At 51.4% G+C, this 21,636-nt stretch overlaps 1 protein-coding gene across 3 annotated transcripts in view; it reads left to right on the forward strand.

Annotated features, from left to right (window-relative positions):
- Positions 1 to 21,636, forward strand: part of PTPRG (protein tyrosine phosphatase receptor type G) — a 798,688-nt gene that overhangs the window by 692,003 nt on the left and 85,049 nt on the right. For 2 of the 3 annotated variants that reach the window (XM_004616469.2, XM_055134736.1), the window contains exons 11-13: positions 4,854 to 4,903; positions 6,942 to 7,716; positions 20,967 to 21,099. In XM_004616469.2, coding sequence (XP_004616526.1) covers positions 4,854 to 4,903; positions 6,942 to 7,716; positions 20,967 to 21,099 — 958 coding nt within the window. The remainder of the gene's footprint in view (positions 1 to 4,853; positions 4,904 to 6,941; positions 7,717 to 20,966; positions 21,100 to 21,636) is intronic. The other variant, XM_055134735.1, reaches the window with a different exon arrangement.

The raw sequence follows: 21,636 nt of genomic DNA on the forward strand, positions 1-21,636 counted from the left end.
CCCTACCTGCTGTGCTATCGATCCAGCCCCCAGATGTGCTTTTTGAATGAACGTATTAAGATCTGTTAGCAGCTGTGATTTCTGGACATACGATCCCACCCGCAAGGCGCTCTGTAGGACTAGAGAGGCAGTTGAACGAGACGGATTTTAAGCAGAGACAGAGTCGCTGGAGCTGTGACTAACGCTGAGAGACTTGCCTGCATCCTCATGCTCATTTATAGCAAGAATTCCATGAGAACACAGGTGTCTTTTCTTGGGGGCTGCACCAGGCGGTGCTCAGGGCTTCCTCCGGGCTCTGTGCTTAGGGATCACTCCTGGGGGAGCTCAGGAGCCCCTAAGGGATGCCGGCACACAATGCCAGGCCCGCAGTGCCAGGCCAGCACCCTACCCACTGTCCTCTCACTGGACCTGGGAACTCAGATGGAAGTATTCCCCGGTTCCTGAACTCCAGCGGCTTTGGGCACCCAGAGTTGGCGCTGCTGGTGTGCACATTCTCCCTTCCAGACTGGGCCTGGCAGCAGTGCTGCAGACGCAGAGACAGCGGACGTGCTGACGGCGTGGCTGCTGGGCACGTCGGCCTTAACTAGAGCCGGGCTAAAGAGCAGGCAGCAAGGTCCCCCGGGCCCCTTCTTGCTTGTCTTAACACAGGGAGGTGCGTGCGCCTGTCTGCGGCCAGCACCATCGATCCAGGAACCTCGGAAGGAGGGAGGGGGTCATATTTGATCCCAGGCCACAGTGCTTCGCTGTTTGTTTGTTTGTTTGTTTCCTTCTTTCACCGGGTTTATATTGGCTCCCGTTCTCCACTGCACATTTCCCTTGCAGCCACACTGAATAACTAACACCTCAGGTCGTGCGTGACACCAGACAGGGAACGTGGACATGGGAGGAGGGGCTCCACAGTGGGACCCGGGGCGCTCACACCCGCCCGGGAAGAGGTGGCAGACGCTCAGTCTCCCTTAAACAGGGCCCTGCAAGAAGATGAGCTCAAGTTTTCCCACTGGGTCCGACAGAAATGTATTCCTCTTCTGGTTCAGGAAAACCCCAGAGCTGGAAGTGTTTCTTATTTTGGTATGGTGCTATACTTCAGGAAAGCATAATTTTTTTTGTTTGTACACTGTATTGTTTTTAGATAACTCAAAGGGTCTTGTTTGTTTGTTTTTTTGGTTTGGGGCCACACCTGCCTGTGTTCAGGGCTTACTCCTGGCTTTGCACTTAGGGGTCACTCCTGGTGGGGCTCAGGGGTCCATACATGGTGCCAAGGATCTGCCGAGTCAGCCACAGGCCAGGCAAGAGCCTTAACCCCTGTACTATGTCTCTGGTCCAAAATCAGTGTTTGTGTGTGTGTTTAAGTTCTGCTGTTTATTCACAATTGCAAAAAGGTGAGAGCCACCCTGCTACCCTTTGATCGGGTGAAATGTGATAAATACATACAACAGAATACTGGCTAGCTTTAAAAGAATAAGGAAATTCTATGACATCCCACCACCCGGATGAACTCGGAGGACATTAAACTAAGATACCAGTGGTACTTCACCAGTCACAAAAGGACGGATACGCCTGATCCACTTGTGTGGGGTCTCCAGTTAGACTGTCAGACACAGGAAGAAATGTGGGGACCAGCAGGGGCTGAGGAAGGGAGGACGGGGAGTGAACACTGAGTGGGTCCAGAGCTTCCGTGTGTGGGGCAAGATGAAGTTCTGGCCATTGGTGACAGAATAATGTGACCTTGGTCACCTTCACACTGCTGTACTATGCTTTTAGGAGTCATTACAAAGGGAAATTCTATGGGTTTTAGCTACCCATGGCGTATTTGATATGCCAAAAACAGGAACAACAAGTCTCCAGTGGAGACATTACTGGTGCCCACTCGAACAAATCAATGATCAATGGGACGACAGTGCTACAGTGCTACCACAGTTTAAAAATATCGTTGGCCTGAGAAGATAGTACAACAGGTGAGGTAGTTGCCTTGCATACAACCAGCCCATGTTCGATCCTCAGCCCCACGCATGGTCCCACGAGCCCCTCCCAGGAGTGAACCTAGAGCACAGAACCAGGAGTAAGCCCCCTGAGCACCACTGGCTGTGACCCAAACACCAAAAAAAAAAAAAATGTTTTTAATCTTGTTAAATCCTTTGATCATGGCGATAAATAGAAAAAATCACACCAGGAAGTTGACCGTGACAGTGGTGATATATTTCCCCCCCATTCTTACTGATGGATGACTGAGTCACAGTTCCGGAAGATTCCAGGAGCACACCTCTCACTTCTCCCTGTGCACAGGATTCCTCTCACCCACCACCAAAGTCCCAGAACCACCCAAAATACCTCTCCCACCTCTTCACCCCTGCCATGCTCCCTCCCCTCCCCACTGATGTTTTCACTGAGTCTCAGTTTCACTGACCTGTGCCATTCAGTTGCTCTAGTTATCTATATTCCATCTCCAAGGGAAATGAGTGTTTGTTGTCTATTTTTTTTTTGAGGGGGAAGGTTAAGGCCACCCCTGGCTCTCTGACCCTGGTGATGTCCAAATGTCCTGATTTACTGCACTTAACACAGTCACCTTAGGGTCCACCAAAGAGTGGCAGTATCTAAGGGGGGTTTCAAACAGTTGAGGGCGGGAGATAACAGAAGTTAAGGCATGTGTCCAACCCAAACTTACTCCCCAGCACCATATGGTCCCCCAAGTGTCACTGGGTTGGCCCAAGGGCCCCCAGTCATCACCAGGATGGCCTGGGGGGGGGGGTTATCTCCAGCTCCACGGGATCTAAGAACCACCACATGCTTGGACCCTCACACTGAGCCAAAGCTGATCCACCTGAGCCAGATATCAGTGGGGGGGCCCCGGGCGCCTCCTAAATATAGCTTGGAACCCCCACCTCTAAAAAAAAAGGCTTAAAAGAATGTGTGTAACAGTTCACAAAAGATGGGCAAATAGAGTTGAACCACAGTACATCTCTTAGATTTTTTTGTGGGGGAAATAGTAAAATTACTAATTGAGCATAATCTATAATAAATTTAAGCTGGATGTTATAGTTAGGAAAAGGACAAGAAATCATAAGCAGAAATGATCATAGAACAATGAACTAATAATCCGTGTCTGTGACATTCAAAAGGGACAAAACTGGAGCAGAAATTACACTGATGGTTCCGTTTGGGAAGGGGGGAGTGGGTGTGGGAGGCACAGGGCTGGAGGCAGACCTGGTGGCCCCCAGGCCACTCCTGGCTCTGAGCCTAGGAGTCACTGCTGGCAGTACCTGGGCAAATGTGCCTCCCTAGTGGGGGAGATTCAGCCGGGGTCGGCTGCGTGCAAGGCAAGCTCCTTAACCCCTGCAGCATCTCTCTGGCCAGGTGGGGGTAGTTACTGACTAGATAGACGTAAGCCAAGACGGTACTGAAGAATGCCCAGATCTCTCTGGATGACACACTGGTATTTGCAGAGGTAAAAATGAATCAGGCTACAGACTTAAATAGATATTTTTGACTTTTCGGGTCACACCCAATGATGCTCAGCGGTTACTCCTGGCTCTGCATTCAGAAATTAGTCCTGGCATTGCGGGTGGGGGAGGAGGGCGGGGGGGCATAAGTGATGCCAGGGATCAAACTCAGGTAAGCCGAGTGCAAGACAAATGCCCTTCCCACTGTACTATCACTCCGGCCCCCAGACTTCGGTATTTGTGTACATTTTACTGTAGGTAAGTTTCATCTCAGTAAGAAAACATGATTAAAAATTTTTTGTTTTAAACCCGAGTGCCCTAGAACAGATGACTGGTTGAAGAAACTCTGGTACATATATACAATGGAATACTATGCAGCTGTTAGAAAAAATGAGGTCATGACTTTTGCATATAAGTGGATCTACATGGAAAGTATCATGCTAAGTGAAATGAGTCAGAAAGAGAGAGACAGACATAGAAAGATTGCACTCATCTGTGGAATATAGAATAATAGACTATAAGACGAACACCCAAGAATAGTAGAAATAAGTACTAGGAGGTTGTCACCATGGCTTGGAGGCTGTTCTCTCATTCTGGGCAACTCAGTGAAGGGAACAGCAAGTAAAATGTGGTTGTTGGTCATGTGGTGGAAAGATGATGCGGGCCAAATATAGACTAGAGACTGAACGCAATGGCCACTCAACACCTTTATTGCAAACCACAACACCTAACCAGAGAGAGAGAACAAAAGGGAATACCCTGCCATAGTGGCAGTGTGGGGTGGGGGGAGACGGGACTGGGAAGTGGGGGTGGGATGTTGGGTTAACTGGTGGTGGAGAATGGGCACTGGTGAAGGGATGGGTTATCAAACTTTGTAAGGGAGAAACATGAGCACAAAAATGTATAAATCTGTAACTGTACCCTCACGTTGACTCACTAATTAAAAATAAACTATTAAAAAATTAAAAAAAAAAAAAAGAATAAATTTTAGTGGTATAATAAATGAAGTTGCAGAAAAGTGAGCCAGAAGTCTTGTGACTACCAATAATTCTTTATAAAATATTCTTTATCATTTCTTGTATTTATAAAATTGTGACACCAAAATATTATTTGCATTTTTAAGAATATTTTCTTGCTTACACACAACTATGATTCCTATTGTTTCTATGAGAATAATAAAATGCATAGTGTAGCACTGTAAAAAAAATAAATAAATAAATAAATAAATAAATAAATAAATAAAAAATAAAATAAAAATTTTTTGTTTTAACTGAAAATATCTGGAGAGGTATTACATTTCATGACCAGTGAAAAGAATGTGTAATTCAGAGTTATGTCCCAAAGAAAAGATTGTTGAAGATGCAACCTCCCCAAAAATGCTGTATTTTTTTACAATGTAATTTCTTTGTTTCTCAGCTAATACCACTCGAATATTCCAAGGTACCAGAATTGTTAAAACAGGAGTGGTAAGTAAGAAACGGTAATGATTTGTCCTGGGTTCGGGTTATTAATCTGCATGTAGTTTACACCATCACCACGAGGTGGCAGTATAATGTTGTTAAACTGTCTATGTGCTGAGGTTTAAAAGACCCCAACATTTACATCATTCACTCTAGTGAAGTACATTGTGAAAACAAGCCGTGCAGTGGAGTTGAAGTAGTGATGGTTCTGTTTAATAGTTGTCAGGATAAATAAAAATTCTTTGTTTTTCTAATTATCTCTTGTCTGTGGGATAGAAAGGTAAGAGAGTCAGCTCAAGCCTTTCAGTATGTCAGATGCTAAATTCAGAGGCTCTTATTTGTGCAGAGCTGTTTGGATTTGCAAATTTCTGGAGCAACTCAAGCCCTCATATTATCGCAGTGTCAGTGTTAACAGCAATCACCTAAAAATTCCTAGCCCTTTCCAGCCCAGATTATTTCATTTACTTCAGTCAACATCTCACAAGATTGTTGTGCTTATTTTCATTTTACGACTGAGGAAACGGAGGCCAGGGCCTTAATGTGCCCAGCACCTCCCAGGCTGTGCCCTGTCATCAGCCACGCTCAGAACTCAGCGTTTGCTCACTGATCCCCCTTCAGTGTTAGACAAGACCTTGATGATCCGATTAGGAAACCAGGTTTGTTCTGGCTCTGTTGTTCTGAGTGGTAGACATCATGGATGCCATTCTCAGTTCCATGCACTGAGTTGCGAGCTAAGAGGTAAGTGAGAGAGGGAAGAATGCAGCTCACTCCGAAACCCCTGTCCAGGGTGGTGCTCAGAACCTGCCGAGCTCTGAGCACAGCCAGCCCGGCCTGTCAGCCTCAACATCTCTGTGCCTCGGCCCCTCCCTGGAAAATGGAGCCTTGGTCATGGGTAGCATGGGAAGCCACAGACATGCTGGGTATGTGGTACATCCTGGCACGTGCCGTTCCCTGGACCTGTGGTGGTTGCCATCATCCACACAGGAGCCGCTTCGCTGTGGGTCAGCCCAGAGACTGACAGATGCGGCAGCTGTGTGGGACAGAGCCGGGGCGTGCAGCCTGCCATAAGCTGGTTCTGGAAGCTGGTGGTGCCAGGAGCTCTGCCTTCTGCTGCTGCAGACCTGGGCAGACAGAGAGCTCTTCGAGTCTGTCCACGCCCTCCCTCTGTGTCGGAGGGCAGAAAGCAGACCGCGTGCCTTTCTCTGAGTAGAGCTGTGTGTTCTCTAGCGGGTCCAGAGATCACGGAAGCAGCGCGACCCTCTGCCTCCTCCATGGCCCTCCCTTCAATGATGGCCTGTTGCTTTACTTAATTGTAAATGTCTTTAATTGAGCTTTTTATTTTCCTGGCGCAGGGGCCACATCGAGCGGTGGTCAGGACTACCTCCTGGCGCTGTGCTCTGGGAGCACTCCCTGCCTGGCTCAGGAGAGCATGTGGAGTGCCAGAGACTGGACTCTTGTGAAGCGAGAGGGATTGGCCCGTGGCAAAGCCAGCACCTCCACAACTCCCCCGGCCCTTTGCTTTTTTATTTATTTGGTTTTCATGTGTTTGTTTGGGTTTGGAGGCGCTGAGGTGGGCACTCCTGGCACACAGGGGACCATGAGTGCCCAGGATTAAACCTGGACACTCGCCTCTCCACCACTGCTCTCACCTCTTTTGCTTCTTTTTCGTTTGGTGGGTTTTTTTGGCCACATGCAGGGTGCTTGGCAGCTGTTCCCAGCCCAGTGCTCAGGCTCAGTGAGGGGCTTCAGCGTGCCCAGCAAGTGCCCGTCCGTCCCAGCTGTCTCCTCGACCTTCTGAGAAACCACAGTGAAAGGTTGGGTTTGCTTTGTCAGTGAAGATTTGGGTGCACGTGCAGTTCATTGTAAGGCCACTCAGATCAGTGATGACCACCTGAGATACCTTATTGCACCAAGTTCAGGGACCCCTGAATAGTGTGAGGGACGAGTAGGTCCCTTTGAGAGAGTGGTCCCCAATCCACAAGACTGACCTCTGCTTTCTCTTTCTCTCTCCTTTCCTCCCATCTGCCTGGATGTCTCCTTCAAGCCCACGGCGTCCCCGGCCTCTTCAGCCGACATGGCCCCCATCAGCTCCGGTTCCTCCACCTGGACGTCCTCTGGCATCCCTTTCTCTTTCGTCTCCATGGCGACTGGCATGGGCCCGTCATCCAGTGGCAGCCAAGCGACCGTGGCCTCGGTGGTCACCAGTACGCTCCTGGCCGGCCTGGGGTTCGGTGGTGGCGGCATCTCCTCTTTCCCTAGCACTGTGTGGCCCACCCGCCTCCCTACAGCCGCGGCGGCCAGCAAACAGGCGGGCCGGCCCGTGCTGGCCACCACGGAGGCCTTGGCTGCCCCGGGCCCCGACGCTGACGCAGCCCCACCCAAGGACGGCGAAGGTGCCGAGGAAGGGGGAAAGGACGAGAAGAGTGAGAGCGAGGACGGGGAGCGGGAGCACGAGGAGGAGGGGGAGAAGGACTCCGAGAAGAAGGAGAAGAATGGGGTGGCACGCACGGCCCAGGAGCAGAACCAAACCCAGCCCAGCCCCAGCCCCTCGACTCCCAATAGGACTGCCCCCGAGGGCGGGTATCAGACTATACCTGGGCACGACCCCGGTGCCAGCCCCACTGACCAGCCCGAGGACACCAGGGATAATCACCCCGACCTGCACCCCGATTCCGTCTCCGCCACCCAAGTGCCCCCCACAGTCACAGAGGAATATTCTGAAGGGAGTGACCCCAAGAGGCCTGAGATGCCATCTAAAAAGCCTGCATCCCGAGGGGACCGATTTTCCGAGGATAGCAAGTTTATCACTGTTAACCCAGGTAAGTGGCCCAGTTCTCCTGGGAGGCTCCACGTGGCTGGGTACAGTCAGACCCTTTGCGACAAATAATCGGAGGGGGCAGAGGGGAGGGGTCCACAAAGGGCTTGTGATGCCTGAAATGATACATGCTTCATTCATGAAGTCATACATGTCAGAGATGGGCAAGTGTGACTCTGAATGGGGATGTCTGTGTTCTAATAAAAAAATCTGCTTTTTTTTTTCTTTTGTTTTTGTTTGGGGGGGCCACACCTGGTGATACACAGGGGTTTTTCCTGGCTCTGAACTCAGGAATCACTCCTGGCAGTGCTCAGGAGACGGTATGAGATGCTGGGGATCGAACCTAGGTCAGCTGCATGCAAGGCAAATGCCTTACACCATGTACTACCTCTCTGACCCCTGTACTCTCTCTGACCATGTACTGTCTCTCTGACCCCTGCTCTTTTATTCTTGGTGGATTAAATCTGGCCTTGATGCTTGTTTCTTAGCAAAATCTAAGAAGGGTGCTGACCCTCCTAAACTGCTCCCGCCTTCTGAGACTCATTGCCCGAAGGAGAAGCCATGCACACCAGGAAGTTAGGGCTGGAAAGTGCCTAGTAGCTGGCAATCCAGGGAACCAGCTGCAAAAGCTGGAGATTGAGAAGTGTTGAGAAAAAGTTAGAGATCCCTTTTGACTGAGATTGGAACCTGCAGCCCAGGAGGTGGCTCAGAGGAGAGCAATTTGATTTGTGCGTGTGAGACCCTGAGTTCGATCCGTGGCACTGCAAAAAGAGAAGAAGGAAGGGAGGGAGAGAGAGAAGGAAGGAAGAAAGATCAGTTAGGAAAAGTGATAATCACATTGGAACTTAAAGAATAAGGGGAGTGAGGGTAGGGAGAGTTGGCATCAGCTCACGGTCTTGACCCAAGAAATTGTGCTGTCATTCAGAGATTGTCCATTGTGTGAATTTCCCAGTTTATAAATGCCCCCCCATGCTGGTCTGAGCACCCATGTGAGAATCGGACCCCCCATCAAGGATGATGACAATGGAGTTGCACTCTCATATGCTCAGATCTTAATGAACCACCCTGATAGTTTCAGCACAGGAGCTGTGAGCACGAGGGGGTTGTTATTGTTGTGAGGGGTTTTCTTAATAAGAAATTCTTTCTTTTGCCAGACTACAAGATGTTTAGCAACAATTTTTTTGCATCTAAGCTGTTGTGGAGTTATAAGAGTGCAAAAAAAAAAGCAACTGGTAAATATTTATTTGCTTTTGCACTTGTAAACATTAAAATTCATCTAAAGCTGAGATCTCGTATGTTAAGATACAACTTAGAATAAATTTTCATGTTTTCAATTACATTCCTCCTTAAAGCTGGTATAGACTCATTTTTCAAAGTGTGGGTTTCCAATGGGGATGGTTCTGCTTGTCCTGGCTGTAGGGAGAGGTACAGCATGGCCTGGTGCAAAATTGGGTGAAGGGAATATTGGCCCCTTGTAAAGCTGTCGGGAGCTTTTCCTTTAGGAACAGTGACATTCCTTTTAGAAATGACTGCGGGAAAGTTGGATTTCTTGCACTTGAAGAGAGCAAAGAGATACTTAGGAAATACTCCCACTGTGTGTTGGGTACTAAACATGCACTGGGAATAGACTGTAGATCAAGGCAAACTTGTCCCTCCTGGTGTCTGTGTTATAGTGGAGTTGAATATATGTCGGCCAAGAGATGTCTAACTTCAGTGAGCCGTGAGTGCTGGAGTCGGGGCTGGGTACGGTTTCAGATCCGATTATTGGAGAATGGCGTTTGAGCAGAGCCAGCGATGAGAGGGAGTTCACCATGCAGAGTCCATGAATGAACCTTCTGGGCTACAAGACAGGCACGTTCAGAGTCCCCAAGGTGGGGACTCTGTTTGGATCCACCTAGGAAGCATCTGAGCCTGTGCACCTTACTTGGGAGAAGGGATCGTGCTGAGTTCAGTTCCAGGCACAATTCAGAGCAGGACAGGACTCGTCAACCAGGCTGAAGATTGGATTCTCAGTGAAGTGGGAAGTCTAGAGTATAGCACGAGAGCAACTTAGTTACTTATCTGAAAGGTGATGCTTGTTCCTGTATAGATTTTTATGGGGGGGAGGAAAAAACGGAGGGAGACAGGCCAATGAGGCAGTGATGGTGGCGATGGGCTGGATCAATGGGGCTTCTCTAACGACGAGCTGCTGGACATAGAGTTGACCTTCAGCCTCCAGGGGCTCATCCACTGCATGAGGAGGCTGGTCCCAGAGTATCCTGGCCTGCTCCTTGCAGAGGTTTCCTGCCCAAACTCCTGGAAAATGGGACTGCTAAGAGTTTAGGCTGAGGGCATTTAGCATTGAGAGATGGAGGAGTAGGAGAGTGAGGGGCCCGGGCTCGGGGGTGGGGGTGGCCCAGGCAAGCGGGGATGAGTCGTTAGGATCAGCATTGAACTCCAGATTCCGGGAACGAGAAGGAACAGGTGCAAAACTGTGCTGATTCCCAGCCCCGGGGTAGAGAGGTGGGTGTCCAGCCTCAGTCCCTTGGACAGCTGACCCGAGAGATGGAGGGGAGTAGCTGAGGAGTCTGAGCCCCGTGGCGACTCTGCCTCTTGTCCACTCATGTCTTCCTCGGAAGAGCGGAGACCTAGGTGTGTCGAGTGGAAAGAGGCGCAGAGAGACGGCGCCACACTGGTGCCTAGAAGGAGGAAGGAGATGCTCTCTCGCCCAAAGGCCACCCCGCCATGGTGGGGGCTCCTCGCAGGCAGACTCACTGTCCCTTGTGAGCGAGCACTAAACTGAGAGCTGGCGGATGTCTGCCCTCTCCCGGCCTGCATCTCAGTAAGAAGGTCTGCTTTCTCCCAAAGCAGCGGCGAATCTTCCTTTGGGACATCAGACAACTCAGATTCAAGAGTGGGGGGGAAAGCGTGGAAGCCAGAGAAGGGCGAGAATCCTATAGAAGGGCCAACGAATAAATATATTCGGCTTTGGGAGCCACAGAACTTTGCCACAGCAACTCAGCTCTGCTCTGTAGCACGGACGCTGTCAGATGACCCATGAGTGGACAGCTGCCGCTGATTTCCGACCAGGCGCTGTTTATACACACAGGAGGTGGACCCGATGTGACCTGCAAGGCATTATGAGCTAAGCGTGGAATTTAGCAGAAACATGTGTCTAGTGGGTAGTAAGGAACATGAGTGACCTGAGGGTAGGACCCTTGAATTCCTCAGCAGTCATGACAAGATGCTCCGTCCTCACCGTCCTCCGCCCCTCCCTCCCACTCCCTAGATGCTTCTGCAGCTAGAGGCTTATGAAATCAATGAAATCACCATCTTAGTGTTAGCAGTGACTTCTTTTTTAAAAAGTTTGGATGTATCTTTGTCTCAAATGTTGCACATTTATTTCTTTTCATATTGAGTAAAAACTATGACAAATCAATGTCAATCTCTTATAAAAGTTATTTTTTTTTCCTTTTTGGGTCACACCCAGCTATGCACAGGGGTTACTCCTGGATTTTCACTCAGGAATTACTCCCTGCAGTGTTCGGGGCACCATATGGGATGCTGGCAATTGAACCCAGGTTGGCTGCATGCAAGGCAAATGCCCTACCCACTGTGCAATTGCTCCAGCCCCTAAAAGTGAAATGTTTTAAGTTATGAACTATTTTTGCCATCATGTCCAAGATGTAGCATATCCCCTTTTAAGTCTCAAGAGGAAATGCTTCTAAAAATGTGGCAAACTCAAGACATCTAAAGAAATTAGATAATACCAACGGAGAGGAGGCCAGGTGCTGGACGTTAGGGTGTGGTGAGGACTGCAGCAAACTGAGGGCAGTGACCTCACTGAAGAGGGGCCATTTATTTGGTTACTGGTGATGTTTCAAGTCACAGGCCTAGAGTGAGAGAATGGGTTTGTGTACAGAATCACTAGTTTTTACTTGAGTTTAATTTTATTGATATTTTTCTTCTTTTTTTGACTCATGCCTCAGCCAGGTGGGTGGAACCCCTGCTCATAGTCAGTACTGCAGAGTGGATGTGGTGGTTGTGGCTGCCCTGGGAGCTGAGGCCGGCCCCGAGGCCCAGGTGCGCTGGCTCCATCTCTCACTGCCTCTCCCCGGGTCCTGTCGCGTGGGAAGCTCTCTGCCACCTGTGCTGTGTGGAATCCCAACAAGCTCCCTCCCTCAGCAGAACACTTGCATGTGGTAGCGACACCCCTGCTTGATGCAGTTATGTTCTTGGGGCGATGCGAAGTACAGCAGGGTGGGCACAGTCTTCACGCTGGGACCTAGTCCCGGTGATTCCGTTTTTTTTGCCCTTAAATTAGAGAACCAGCTTCCTCTTTCAGACCAAGAGCTCCACTACAGAAATACTCATTCTCTGAAATTTTACAGTCTCTGTCAGCCTGGAGCCAGGCGCTGACGGTCTGAAGACTTCAGTATCTGGGCCAAACTCGGCCCGCGGGCTGAGATCGGACAGAGGTGGGTGGAGACCTGAGCCAGGGCTCTGCTTCGAGTCAGAGTGGACGGTCCCCTCTTCCAACCCCCAGAGTTCTTTGGGCCAACTCCCAGCACCTCTGTGCACCAGCCACTCTTTTAGGAACCCAGCTTGAGAGCTTGGGATGTGACAACAGTGACATCTTCAGGTGACACGTGATTCCCATTGGCGCTGTCATACTAAAAGCCAAACGATACATATCACTTACCTCACTATCAAGCCCCATAGTGAGGCCTAGGCAGGCCTGGAGGCTTTCAGGCCAGAGAGGAACAGGACCCAGAAGGTAGCTCAGGGAACCAGCACAGACCCCAATGCCACCTTCTGCGGGATCAAGCCACAATCTGCTTACAACCTGTCTTGCTCTGAGGCACCTTCCCTGAGAAGGGCACCTGGCGTCAGGTAAACTATTAAGTAACCTTTTGAATTCAAGTCTTTCAGAAGATAGCAGTTCTCCACATAGCACAGGCGGGGAGAATTGCCCCTTCTCTCCCTAACGGTTAACGCATGGTTCGCAGGTCATGACCAGGGTGGGGGGCGCTACTGGTAACTATTAGGTAGAGAATATGGGTGCATAGAATCTCATCCCATGCATGCATCCAGCCCACAATGAAGAGTTTATTGGTCCCGAAAGTTTCCAGGTTGAGACACAGGCTTATAGTACAAAGAATTTTGCTTGAGACAAAGAGTGAGTCATTTGACAAAGGGTTAAAAATAAGTCTCAGTACAGCTTCGAGAAGAGAAGATGGGGTGGAAATCAGAGTTAGACCCAGCAGGAGTTTCCGGAGGCGGAGAACACTACAGCTTACTTCATTTGGAAACAGTCCTGGGGGGTGGAGAGTAAGGCAGTCAGTCACCTTGTGTGCAGTTGACAACTCGGGGTCAGTCCCCAGCACTGCATAAAGGTCCCCCAGCACTGCCTGGGGTGAACCCTAAGCACAGAGCCAGGAGTAAATCCTGAGCATCACCAGGTGTGATCCTAAAACCAATCAAAATAATAACTACACTGCACTATCAAAGTAGCATGGTCCTCTTATTGTTAATCCATTTGCTCGAATGGGCACCAGTAACGTCTCCATCGTGAGACTTGTTGTTACTATTTTTTGTATATTGATTACGCCACAGGGAGCTTGCCAGGCTCTGCCGTGCGGGTGGGATACTCTTGGTAGCTTGCCGGGCTCTCTGAGAGGGGTGGAGGAATCGAACCCAGGTTGGCCACGTGAAAGGCAGATGCCCTACCCACTGTGCTATCGCTCCAGTTCCAAAATAATAACAATAGTAATAAATCACTGTGTGTCCTTAGAGTGCCTGGAGTGCCTGGGGCCTTTGTCCTTGGGTTTGCTCCCTGGAGGTCTCATTCAGTCCTTGGATATTTCAAAGGCCCAGGCCTGGAGGGTCCCTTGACCTAGGACAGATTGCTCACCAGCTGTGGGGGAAACTCCAGAGTGGAGCTGAAGTTGGAGGGGCAGCCTCTCTGGCCGGGTGCTCTGCAGCACTGTCTAGATCCCAGGTCCCCAGGATGCTCTCGTGACATTTCTAGATGGCCATGGACAGGACAGGCTCAGCCAGCCATGCTCCTGGGCTTGAGAGAAAACTGGAATTCATCAGGCACCTTCGGTGCCTGATTCCTAATTAAAGACAGTGAACAGACTGTGGGCTTGGTTGATTAAGTGCTGTGGAGGGAACTTTGTCGCAATAAGGAGCATTTGTTCCCAGCACAGCTGGTGGCGCCAGGAATGGAAACCCATGCTGCTGTGTCCCAGCTCTGACAAGTAACGGCAGCGCCGCGCTGCCGTCAGAGTAACAGCGGGGCTCTCGGAAATAAAGGCAGCGGCCGTGGCCTTCTCACTCAGAGAGCAGGCACCTGACTCTTTCGCCAGCGTTCGGAGGGCTACTGTCCAGCAAGAAGACAAAAACCACGCCACAGTACACACAAAGAAATAAGGATCGGAGGGGCTGTGGAGAAATCGAACCCCTTCTGCCCTGTTGGTCGGAATGTAAAATGGCGAGGGGCAGTTACTGCTGTTGTCAGGGAAGGGCAGGGCGAGGGGAGGCAGAGAAGTGGTCCAGCAGGGAAGGCATTTGCTGTGCGTGCAGCTGACCTGGGTTGGACCCCAAGCACCACTGATGGTCCCTGGGGCACCTCTAGGTGAGATTCCCTGAGCACAGAGCCAGGAGTAAGCTGTGAGCCCAAGGGGGTGTGGCCCACCCCCAACCCCCAAAGTAGGGCCAGATTGATGTGCAGTGGTTAAGGTGTTTACCTTGCTTGCAGCTGACCCTGGTTTGTCCCCGGCATCACATGGTCCCCTGGACACTTAGAAGAATGACTCGTGAGCACAAGCACAGGAGGACCCCTTCATACTGCTGGGTGTGGCCCAAATAACTGCCCCCAAATTTAAAATAGAGCTATGATCCAGCAATCTATTTTGGGGGGGGAATGCCCTCAAAATATATGAGAGCAGAATCTTAAAGGGGTGTATCCACTTAGAGGCAGAGCAACTCTATTTACAGAGGCCAGCAGGTGACTCCAGTCCCACTTCATGTGGGTGGAGGGTGGATGAGCAAAGTGTGGATTCGTGTTCAGTTAAAAGGGGGAAATTCAAGGTCAGGGGTGTGGTGTGCTGGAGAGTGTTGGCTTTGCATGGGGGAGAGCCTGGGGTCAGTCTCCCAGCAAGGAAAGAAATGGGAAGGGAGACAGGGAAGAAGGGAAAGAGGGAGGGAGGGAGGGATGGAAGGGAGGGAGGGACAGCAGAAGGAGCTGACACCTGTTCCACATGGATGATACTTAAGAGCATTATTCAAAGTGAAAAAGCCAGTCCCAGAGACACATGCTGAAAGTAGCACTGATCAGAACCACCTAAAGCAGGTCCAAGTCCTGGAGACAAGACAGAATGGGAGCTGTGGAATGGGGGGGGGGGGTTGAGGGTGGGTAGGAATAGGGAAGGATGTTGTCTAAAGGATCCTGGCGTAGTTTGGCAGACGAACAGCTGATTCTGGAGATGGGTCACACAGCAATGAATATACTTAACAACTCTGAAGTGTACTTCTAGAAGCACGTAAGATGGTAAATTGTCTTTTTTAGCTGTTTTTGGGGGGATCTCTCCAGGGCTGCACTTGGATGCCTCAAGGCCTCTCAGGTACTTGGCTCTATAGTGCAAGCCTGATGGGTCGGTGCTAATGGACTGGACGTGCTGGGGGCACCAGGGCTATACCCAGTGGTTGTGGGGGCAGGAATGTGGTGTCAGAAATTTAACTGCAGGTCCCACAGATCCAAGACCTGTGCTCTAGCCCTTTGAGCTGGCTCCTCAGCCCCTTATCTCTATTTATTTGTGGATGATTGCTGTTTTGATTTGCAGTGGTATTCAGAGGTCACTCCCTGTGGTGCTCAGATGTTCCTTCATTGCCGGGGATCAAACCCGAACCATCTGCATACAAAGCATGTGGTCCAGGGCACTGAACCCTCTCTAGGCTCTCGAGGTGATTTTTCTTTTATTATTTATAGTGATAGCACAGTGGGTAGGGCATTTGCCTTGCATGAGGCCGACCCGGGTTCGCTTCCTTCGTCCCTCTCGGAGAGCCCCACAAGCTACCGAGAGTATCTCACCCGCATGGTAGAGCCTGGCAAGCTACCCATGGTATATTCAATATGCCAAAAATAGTAACAAGTCTCAAAATGAAGACGTTACTGGTGTCCACTCGAGGAAATCAATGAACAAGTGGATGACAGTGCCATAGTGATACAGTGACATTTATGACGATAGCACAGCAGGTAGGGCGTTTGCCTTGCATGCAGCCAACCCGGGTTCAATTCCTCCATCCCTCTCAGAGAGCCTGGTAAGCTACCGAGAGTTTCTTGCCTGCACAGCTGAGCCTGGCAAACTCCCTGTGGCGTATTCGATATGCCAAAAACAGTAACAGCAAGTCTCACAATGGAGACCTTACTGGTACCCACTCGAGCAAATCGCTGAACAACAGGACGACAGTGCTACAGTGTAATTTATTATTAAACCTGACGCACTCTGTGATTGATATAGTTACTCAGAGTTCAGTGTCAGGCTTATAATTTTCCAACACCAATCCCACCTGCAGTGTCCACTTCTGTCAACCAGTTCCCTCTTCTGTCCCCGGGTTCCCTCTTACTCCCAGCCTGCCTCTCTGTCAGGCACCTTTCCCAGCCGGGTGGTTGTGCTTTGAATCTCTTGCTTGCAGTGTCGTTGGTTCTGCAGCTTATCTGCGTATATGCGTATCTGTGGCTGAGTTTTAGTGACTTGTGTTTAGAACCAGCACAGGTTGGCCGAGATGAATCCAGGCTCTAGATCTACGCACACTGAGAAGAAAAGATCATGATCTTGATCCTTCTTGGGAAGTGTAAGGATCCCGCTTTCCCTACCCGCAGAGCCCTCTTGGATTTCTGCCCCTCGTCCTGACGGCCACGGGGGCTCTGTCCTGAAGCGGCCGAGGCACCCTTCCCACGGGCCCTGGGGGGTTCGGCGGTGCCTGCGATGGAGTGCTGCAGGCAGCATTTATAGTACATTGTACTCCGTTTTTATTTGCTTCTACTGGGATGAGAGCCAAGCCAGTAAAAGGCAAACAGCATTAATTCAGTGATGACATATGCCACTGAAAACTGTTTTTCTTTTCTTTTTTTTTTTTTAAATATTTTTAAAAAGCAGAACGGAGGCTCTTTACTCCGATTCAGCCGGAGTCAGAACAGGGATGGGTCGGACCATGGGTGACGGGACATCTCACCTCTGCGGACCCCTCTCCGCTAGAGAGGGCTGCTGGAGCCTTTCGCTCCGTGGCTGGCGAGAGGCAGTGCCAGAACGGGCTCCTGCAGAGTTCCTGCCCGGCTGGCTCCCACCTCTGACCCTCCCGGGCTTTCATCTGCACCCCACCTCGTCGCAGGGAGAGTGGGTGTGAGCGGGGACCCTTTCCACCTTGCTCCTCTTCCGCATACCCCAGCCAGATGGAGCTCTGGGAAGTGTTCGCGGAAGGGAAATAGCTCATGCTGTACAGGCAACGGGATCACTCTTCTTCACTGGGAAAGAAAACCTCTCTGAGAACAGCATTTACTGGGAAAGTCCTTTTGGACAGAAATAACCTTTGCCCCCTGGAGCCTGGCCCCAGATTTATTAAACCACGATATGTGCTTTTGGTTACGAGGGCTTCTATTTGGTTTTGTGTGGGGACTACACGCAGTGATATTCAGAGACTACACCCAGTTTGTGGCTGTGAGGTCTCTCCTGGTGGTACTCGGGGACCAGTGCCATGCCGGGGATTGAACTCCAAACTCTTCCGTGCAAATATCTGCTCCAGTCCCCTGCGCCATCTGCCTGGGCCCTAGACCCATCACTCTTAAGCACCACACCCGCTTATGAGACCCAGAAATTCTGGACTGGCCACAGTGTACTGGTTTGTGGGTGGCAGAAAGAATATTCACAATTCACGAGAATGTTCACAGTAATACATTTTTTAACTCTTTTATTGAGTCACTGTGGTATAGAGCATTACAAAGCTGTTCATGGTTGGGTTTTATTCAGACAGTGTTCCAACACCTGTCCCTCCACCAGTGGACATTTCCCAGCACCAGTGTCCCCAGGTTCCCTCCCATTACCCCTCACCCCCACTCCCTGCCTGCCTCTATACTCTGTGGCAGGTGCTTTTCTTCTCTTCCTCTCTCTCTCTCCCCCTCCCTCCCTCCCATCCTTTCCTCCTCTCTCTCTCTCTCTCTCTCTCTCTCTCTCTCTCTCTCTCTCTTCCCCCCACCCCCTTTGGGCACTGTGGTTTGCAGTCACAGTATTTTAGAGGTATCAGTAAAAACGGCTGTGTCAGCCAAGGGCCCTTTCCAGGGGTGCAGGATGAGTAGCACCCTGATGTTAGACGCCGCTCCACCCACCCCTTCCTACCTGCCCTGCAGTGGGAAGATTCCTTTCCTGCGAGGAGCCCAGGAGTGAACTCTCCTCTGGGGAATCCTAGCCATATGCCCAGGGCTCACAGGGAGGCTCCCAGCCCTCCTGTCAGATTTTCAACTAAGAGGGGCCTCAGGTCTTTGAGACACTGTGTCAGGCCCCTCGTCCCACCCTCTCGCCCCCCTCTCCCCAGTTGATAATTACTTCACCAGACTGCTCCCTGCTGGAACCCGGCAAAAATTATTTTCATTAGCACTTCTGGTTTTCTCGTTTCTCTGACCAGTTACCAGGGCTCGGTGGCAAACAAACAAACAAACAAACAAAAACATTATGTCACGGGACAGCATGCGGGTCCCCTCTTTTTATTTTGTTTTGCTTGGGGGCCACATCTGGCAGTGCTCAGGGCTTACTACTCCTGGCTCTGCACTCAGGAATTACTCCTGGCAGTGCTCAGGGGACCACCTGGGATGCCAGGGGTTGAACGCGGGTTGGCCATGTACTATCCCTCGGACCCAGGCCTGACCTTTTCTGGCCTGAGGTTGCAATCCTGCAGAAGTGTCCACTGCCCCTGAGACTGAAGCATCTCTTCACTCGGCCCGCACACGCTGATGAGCCCTCTGGCTGTCCTCCTTGCCCGCCGCCGTCCTCAGTTGGTGCTTGCTGACAGAATGCACCTTCATCTCTCAGGTCTCACCCTAAGCATGGCGAGACCCCTCAGTTGTTGGGCTTGGACAGTGACCCTGGACCCTTGATGCCTCCCCTGGTATTGCATCCACTTGATTCTAAGGACGTCTGCACACATCTGCCTGTCTCCCTTTAAGTGATTCCTGCGGCCACCAGCCTGTGCCTCTTTGCTGCACCCCCTCCTCGGCATCCAGGAAGGAATTAGCAAGCGGCTGACTGATGGGAGGTGTGGAAGTGGGGTTCACGGCCGTTTGGGAGGCACTATGTGGACAGTGAAGTGCTCTGTTGTGGGTTTAGACCAGAGCGTGATTTGCCTGCATCTGTCTCACCTGCAGACTGAGTGTGAGGGGACCTTCCTATTTTTTTTTTGGTGGGGGGGTTGTTTTATTTTTTTGTGGGTTTTTTTTTTTTTTTGCTTTTTGGGTCACACCAGGCAATGCATAGGGGTTACTCCTGGCTCTGCACTCAGGAATTACTCCTGGCGGTGCTCAGGGGACCATATGGGATGCTGGGAATCAAACCCAGTCGGCTGCATGCAAGGCAGCCTCCCCGCTGTGCTATTGCTCCAGCCCCAGTGTCCCTGATGTTTTCACAGGCCTACGCATGCATCAGCCAAGGGAGATGGAGGTCAGTCCACTAGGTGAGCCCTGGTGCAAAGCTCCCTAACACATTTCTTCCACACACAGGAGCTTTGGACTCTACAAAAGTATCTGCTTCCAAAGCCAGTTCTTTTTTTATCCCCCCTGCTTAGCCCCTTCTTCAGGGGGAAGCGCAGCCCGATGAGCCCTGCACAGGGACAGCGGGCTGGCTGCAGGCTGGCTTGCTGTAGCACGGAGACGTGTGTCTGAGCACACCCTGCAGCTGCAGCTCCCGCAGGGTCAAGGGGCTCAGTAGGAGGCCAGTTACCCCGGGCACCCTCTGGGCACTGCACCTCCCAGCCCCACAAGCTCCTGGGCTCCTCCGGGCCACCTGGACGTTTGCAGGCATCTAGCCCACTCTGAAGAGAGAAAAGCTTCTCTCCCAAGACCCAGGGGTTTCGTGACCTGAGAGGCGAAGAAGGAGCTGCGAGGGTGAGCGGCTTCGGTTGGTCAGAGAGAAGGTTTAACCGTCTCACACTGAAGCCGGCGTGAGCCGAGAGCCGAGGGAGGCACACATTTCCGTCTGCCCGTGGTCTTTGAGTATGAGATGGATGAGGCCAGGGTGGCGATGTGGGGGAGGAAAGGGTCCAAAATGCAGGTCAAATGTAAGGACCAGCGCCAGGCTCCTCGGGGCTGGAGAATCATTAGTGCCGCGGTTGGGATGTGTTTGCCTTGCATGTGGACAACCTCGGTTCTAGTTTTCCGCACCGCGTATGATCCTCCTTGACAGCGCAGGCAGGGGTCACACTCCTGAGCACAGTGCCAGGAGTAACCCCGGGGAAATGCTGGGTGTGGCCCCCAAACAAAACAACAACCACCCAAACACTGTGATCTTGGGGGATCTGGGAGGTGATGGGAATGGGGGGGAGGAGAGGGAGAGGCTTGGAGGGGCTTCTCCTGGGAGCTGCTGCTGTTGTGGCTCAGAAATTCTGCTGAGATTCTTCTGGGCGTGAGGAACGTCTGCCCGGGCCTGAGCTCCTCACCCCATCTGGGCAGCAACACATGGGCCTCCCGACACAGACCGTTGTCTCACCCTCGCTCCGTTAGGGAAAGATGGTTTCCTGAGTCAGATCAGGGGTGCAGCTACCCCTGGAGAAAGGAGACGGCGAAGCTTCCGTGACCAACTCTGGTTCTCTGAGGAGAACCTGGTCCCGCTGATTCTACCACCTGGACCAGGGGCCTGGGGGGCCTGCAGAGAACCGGCCTTTGGCAGGGATGAGTCTGTGCTGCCTTCACACCGAGCGTGTGCTTCAGGGTGTGTGGAGCGACACAGGAGATGTCCGCTCTCGGAGGGAGACCGGATGTCTGCCACCCGGCAGCCCTCGGGGAAAAAACGTCTGCAAAAACTGGTGCCGGCAGTGAGCGGCCTGCACACACGGCCCCTTTGGGTCGGGACTTGGTGGGAAGCAGTGTCATCACCCCCTCCTGTGTGGGGCAGCACGGAGCGGCCGCCCTGTTCTCCAGAACCCACACACACTGACCCAGAGCAGAATTCGGCCTCATGCCCCGGCTCCTCGCTCCTGTGCCCTAACTGGCCCGGTTTCCTTTTGCAGCAGAAAAGAACACCTCTGGGATAATAAGCCGCCCTTCTCCGGGCAGGATGGAGTGGATCATCCCTCTGATTGTGGTATCAGCCTTGACCTTCGTGTGCCTCGTCCTTCTCATTGCTGTGCTAGTTTACTGGAGGTGAGTAGGCCTGTGTGCCCCTCACAGGGAGGTGGTGGAGGGGCCCGGGGGGTTCTGCTGTGAGCCGAGCATGCTGTGCTGGGAGCACCGGCCCATGGGGAAGGGAGCCATGGCCCTGGCGTCCCTATAGTAAGCAGAAGCGTTTCAGCTCCTGAAGACCCACCCACCTGTGTCTGGAAGAAGCTGGAGGGCATGACGATCAGGCCCGAGGCTGAGCTCTTGGGTTTTAAGGATGATGGGCTCTGGAAATCAGGGAGATCTAGGTTCAAATCCTGGCCCGGCTGCTTGCTGCCTTCAAATCCCATGTCCACGGTGAACTTGAGTTTTTTGAACTGGCACGATGGATTCGGATGCATTTCCCAGCAGGTCCAAGTTCTCTGAGAACAGGCTTCCCTCGGTTGGAGACACAGCACTCTTTTTTGACCTTCTTTTCAGAGCCATTTGCTTAAGACTGGGTGATCAGGGGAAATGAGCACATTATATAATATTTGATACATGAAAGACAAAAAAAAAATAGGCTGATTGGAAGCCACCCTC

This window comes from Sorex araneus, chromosome 4, assembly GCF_027595985.1.
Source record: "Sorex araneus isolate mSorAra2 chromosome 4, mSorAra2.pri, whole genome shotgun sequence".
Classification (NCBI taxonomy): Eukaryota; Metazoa; Chordata; class Mammalia; order Eulipotyphla; family Soricidae; genus Sorex; species Sorex araneus.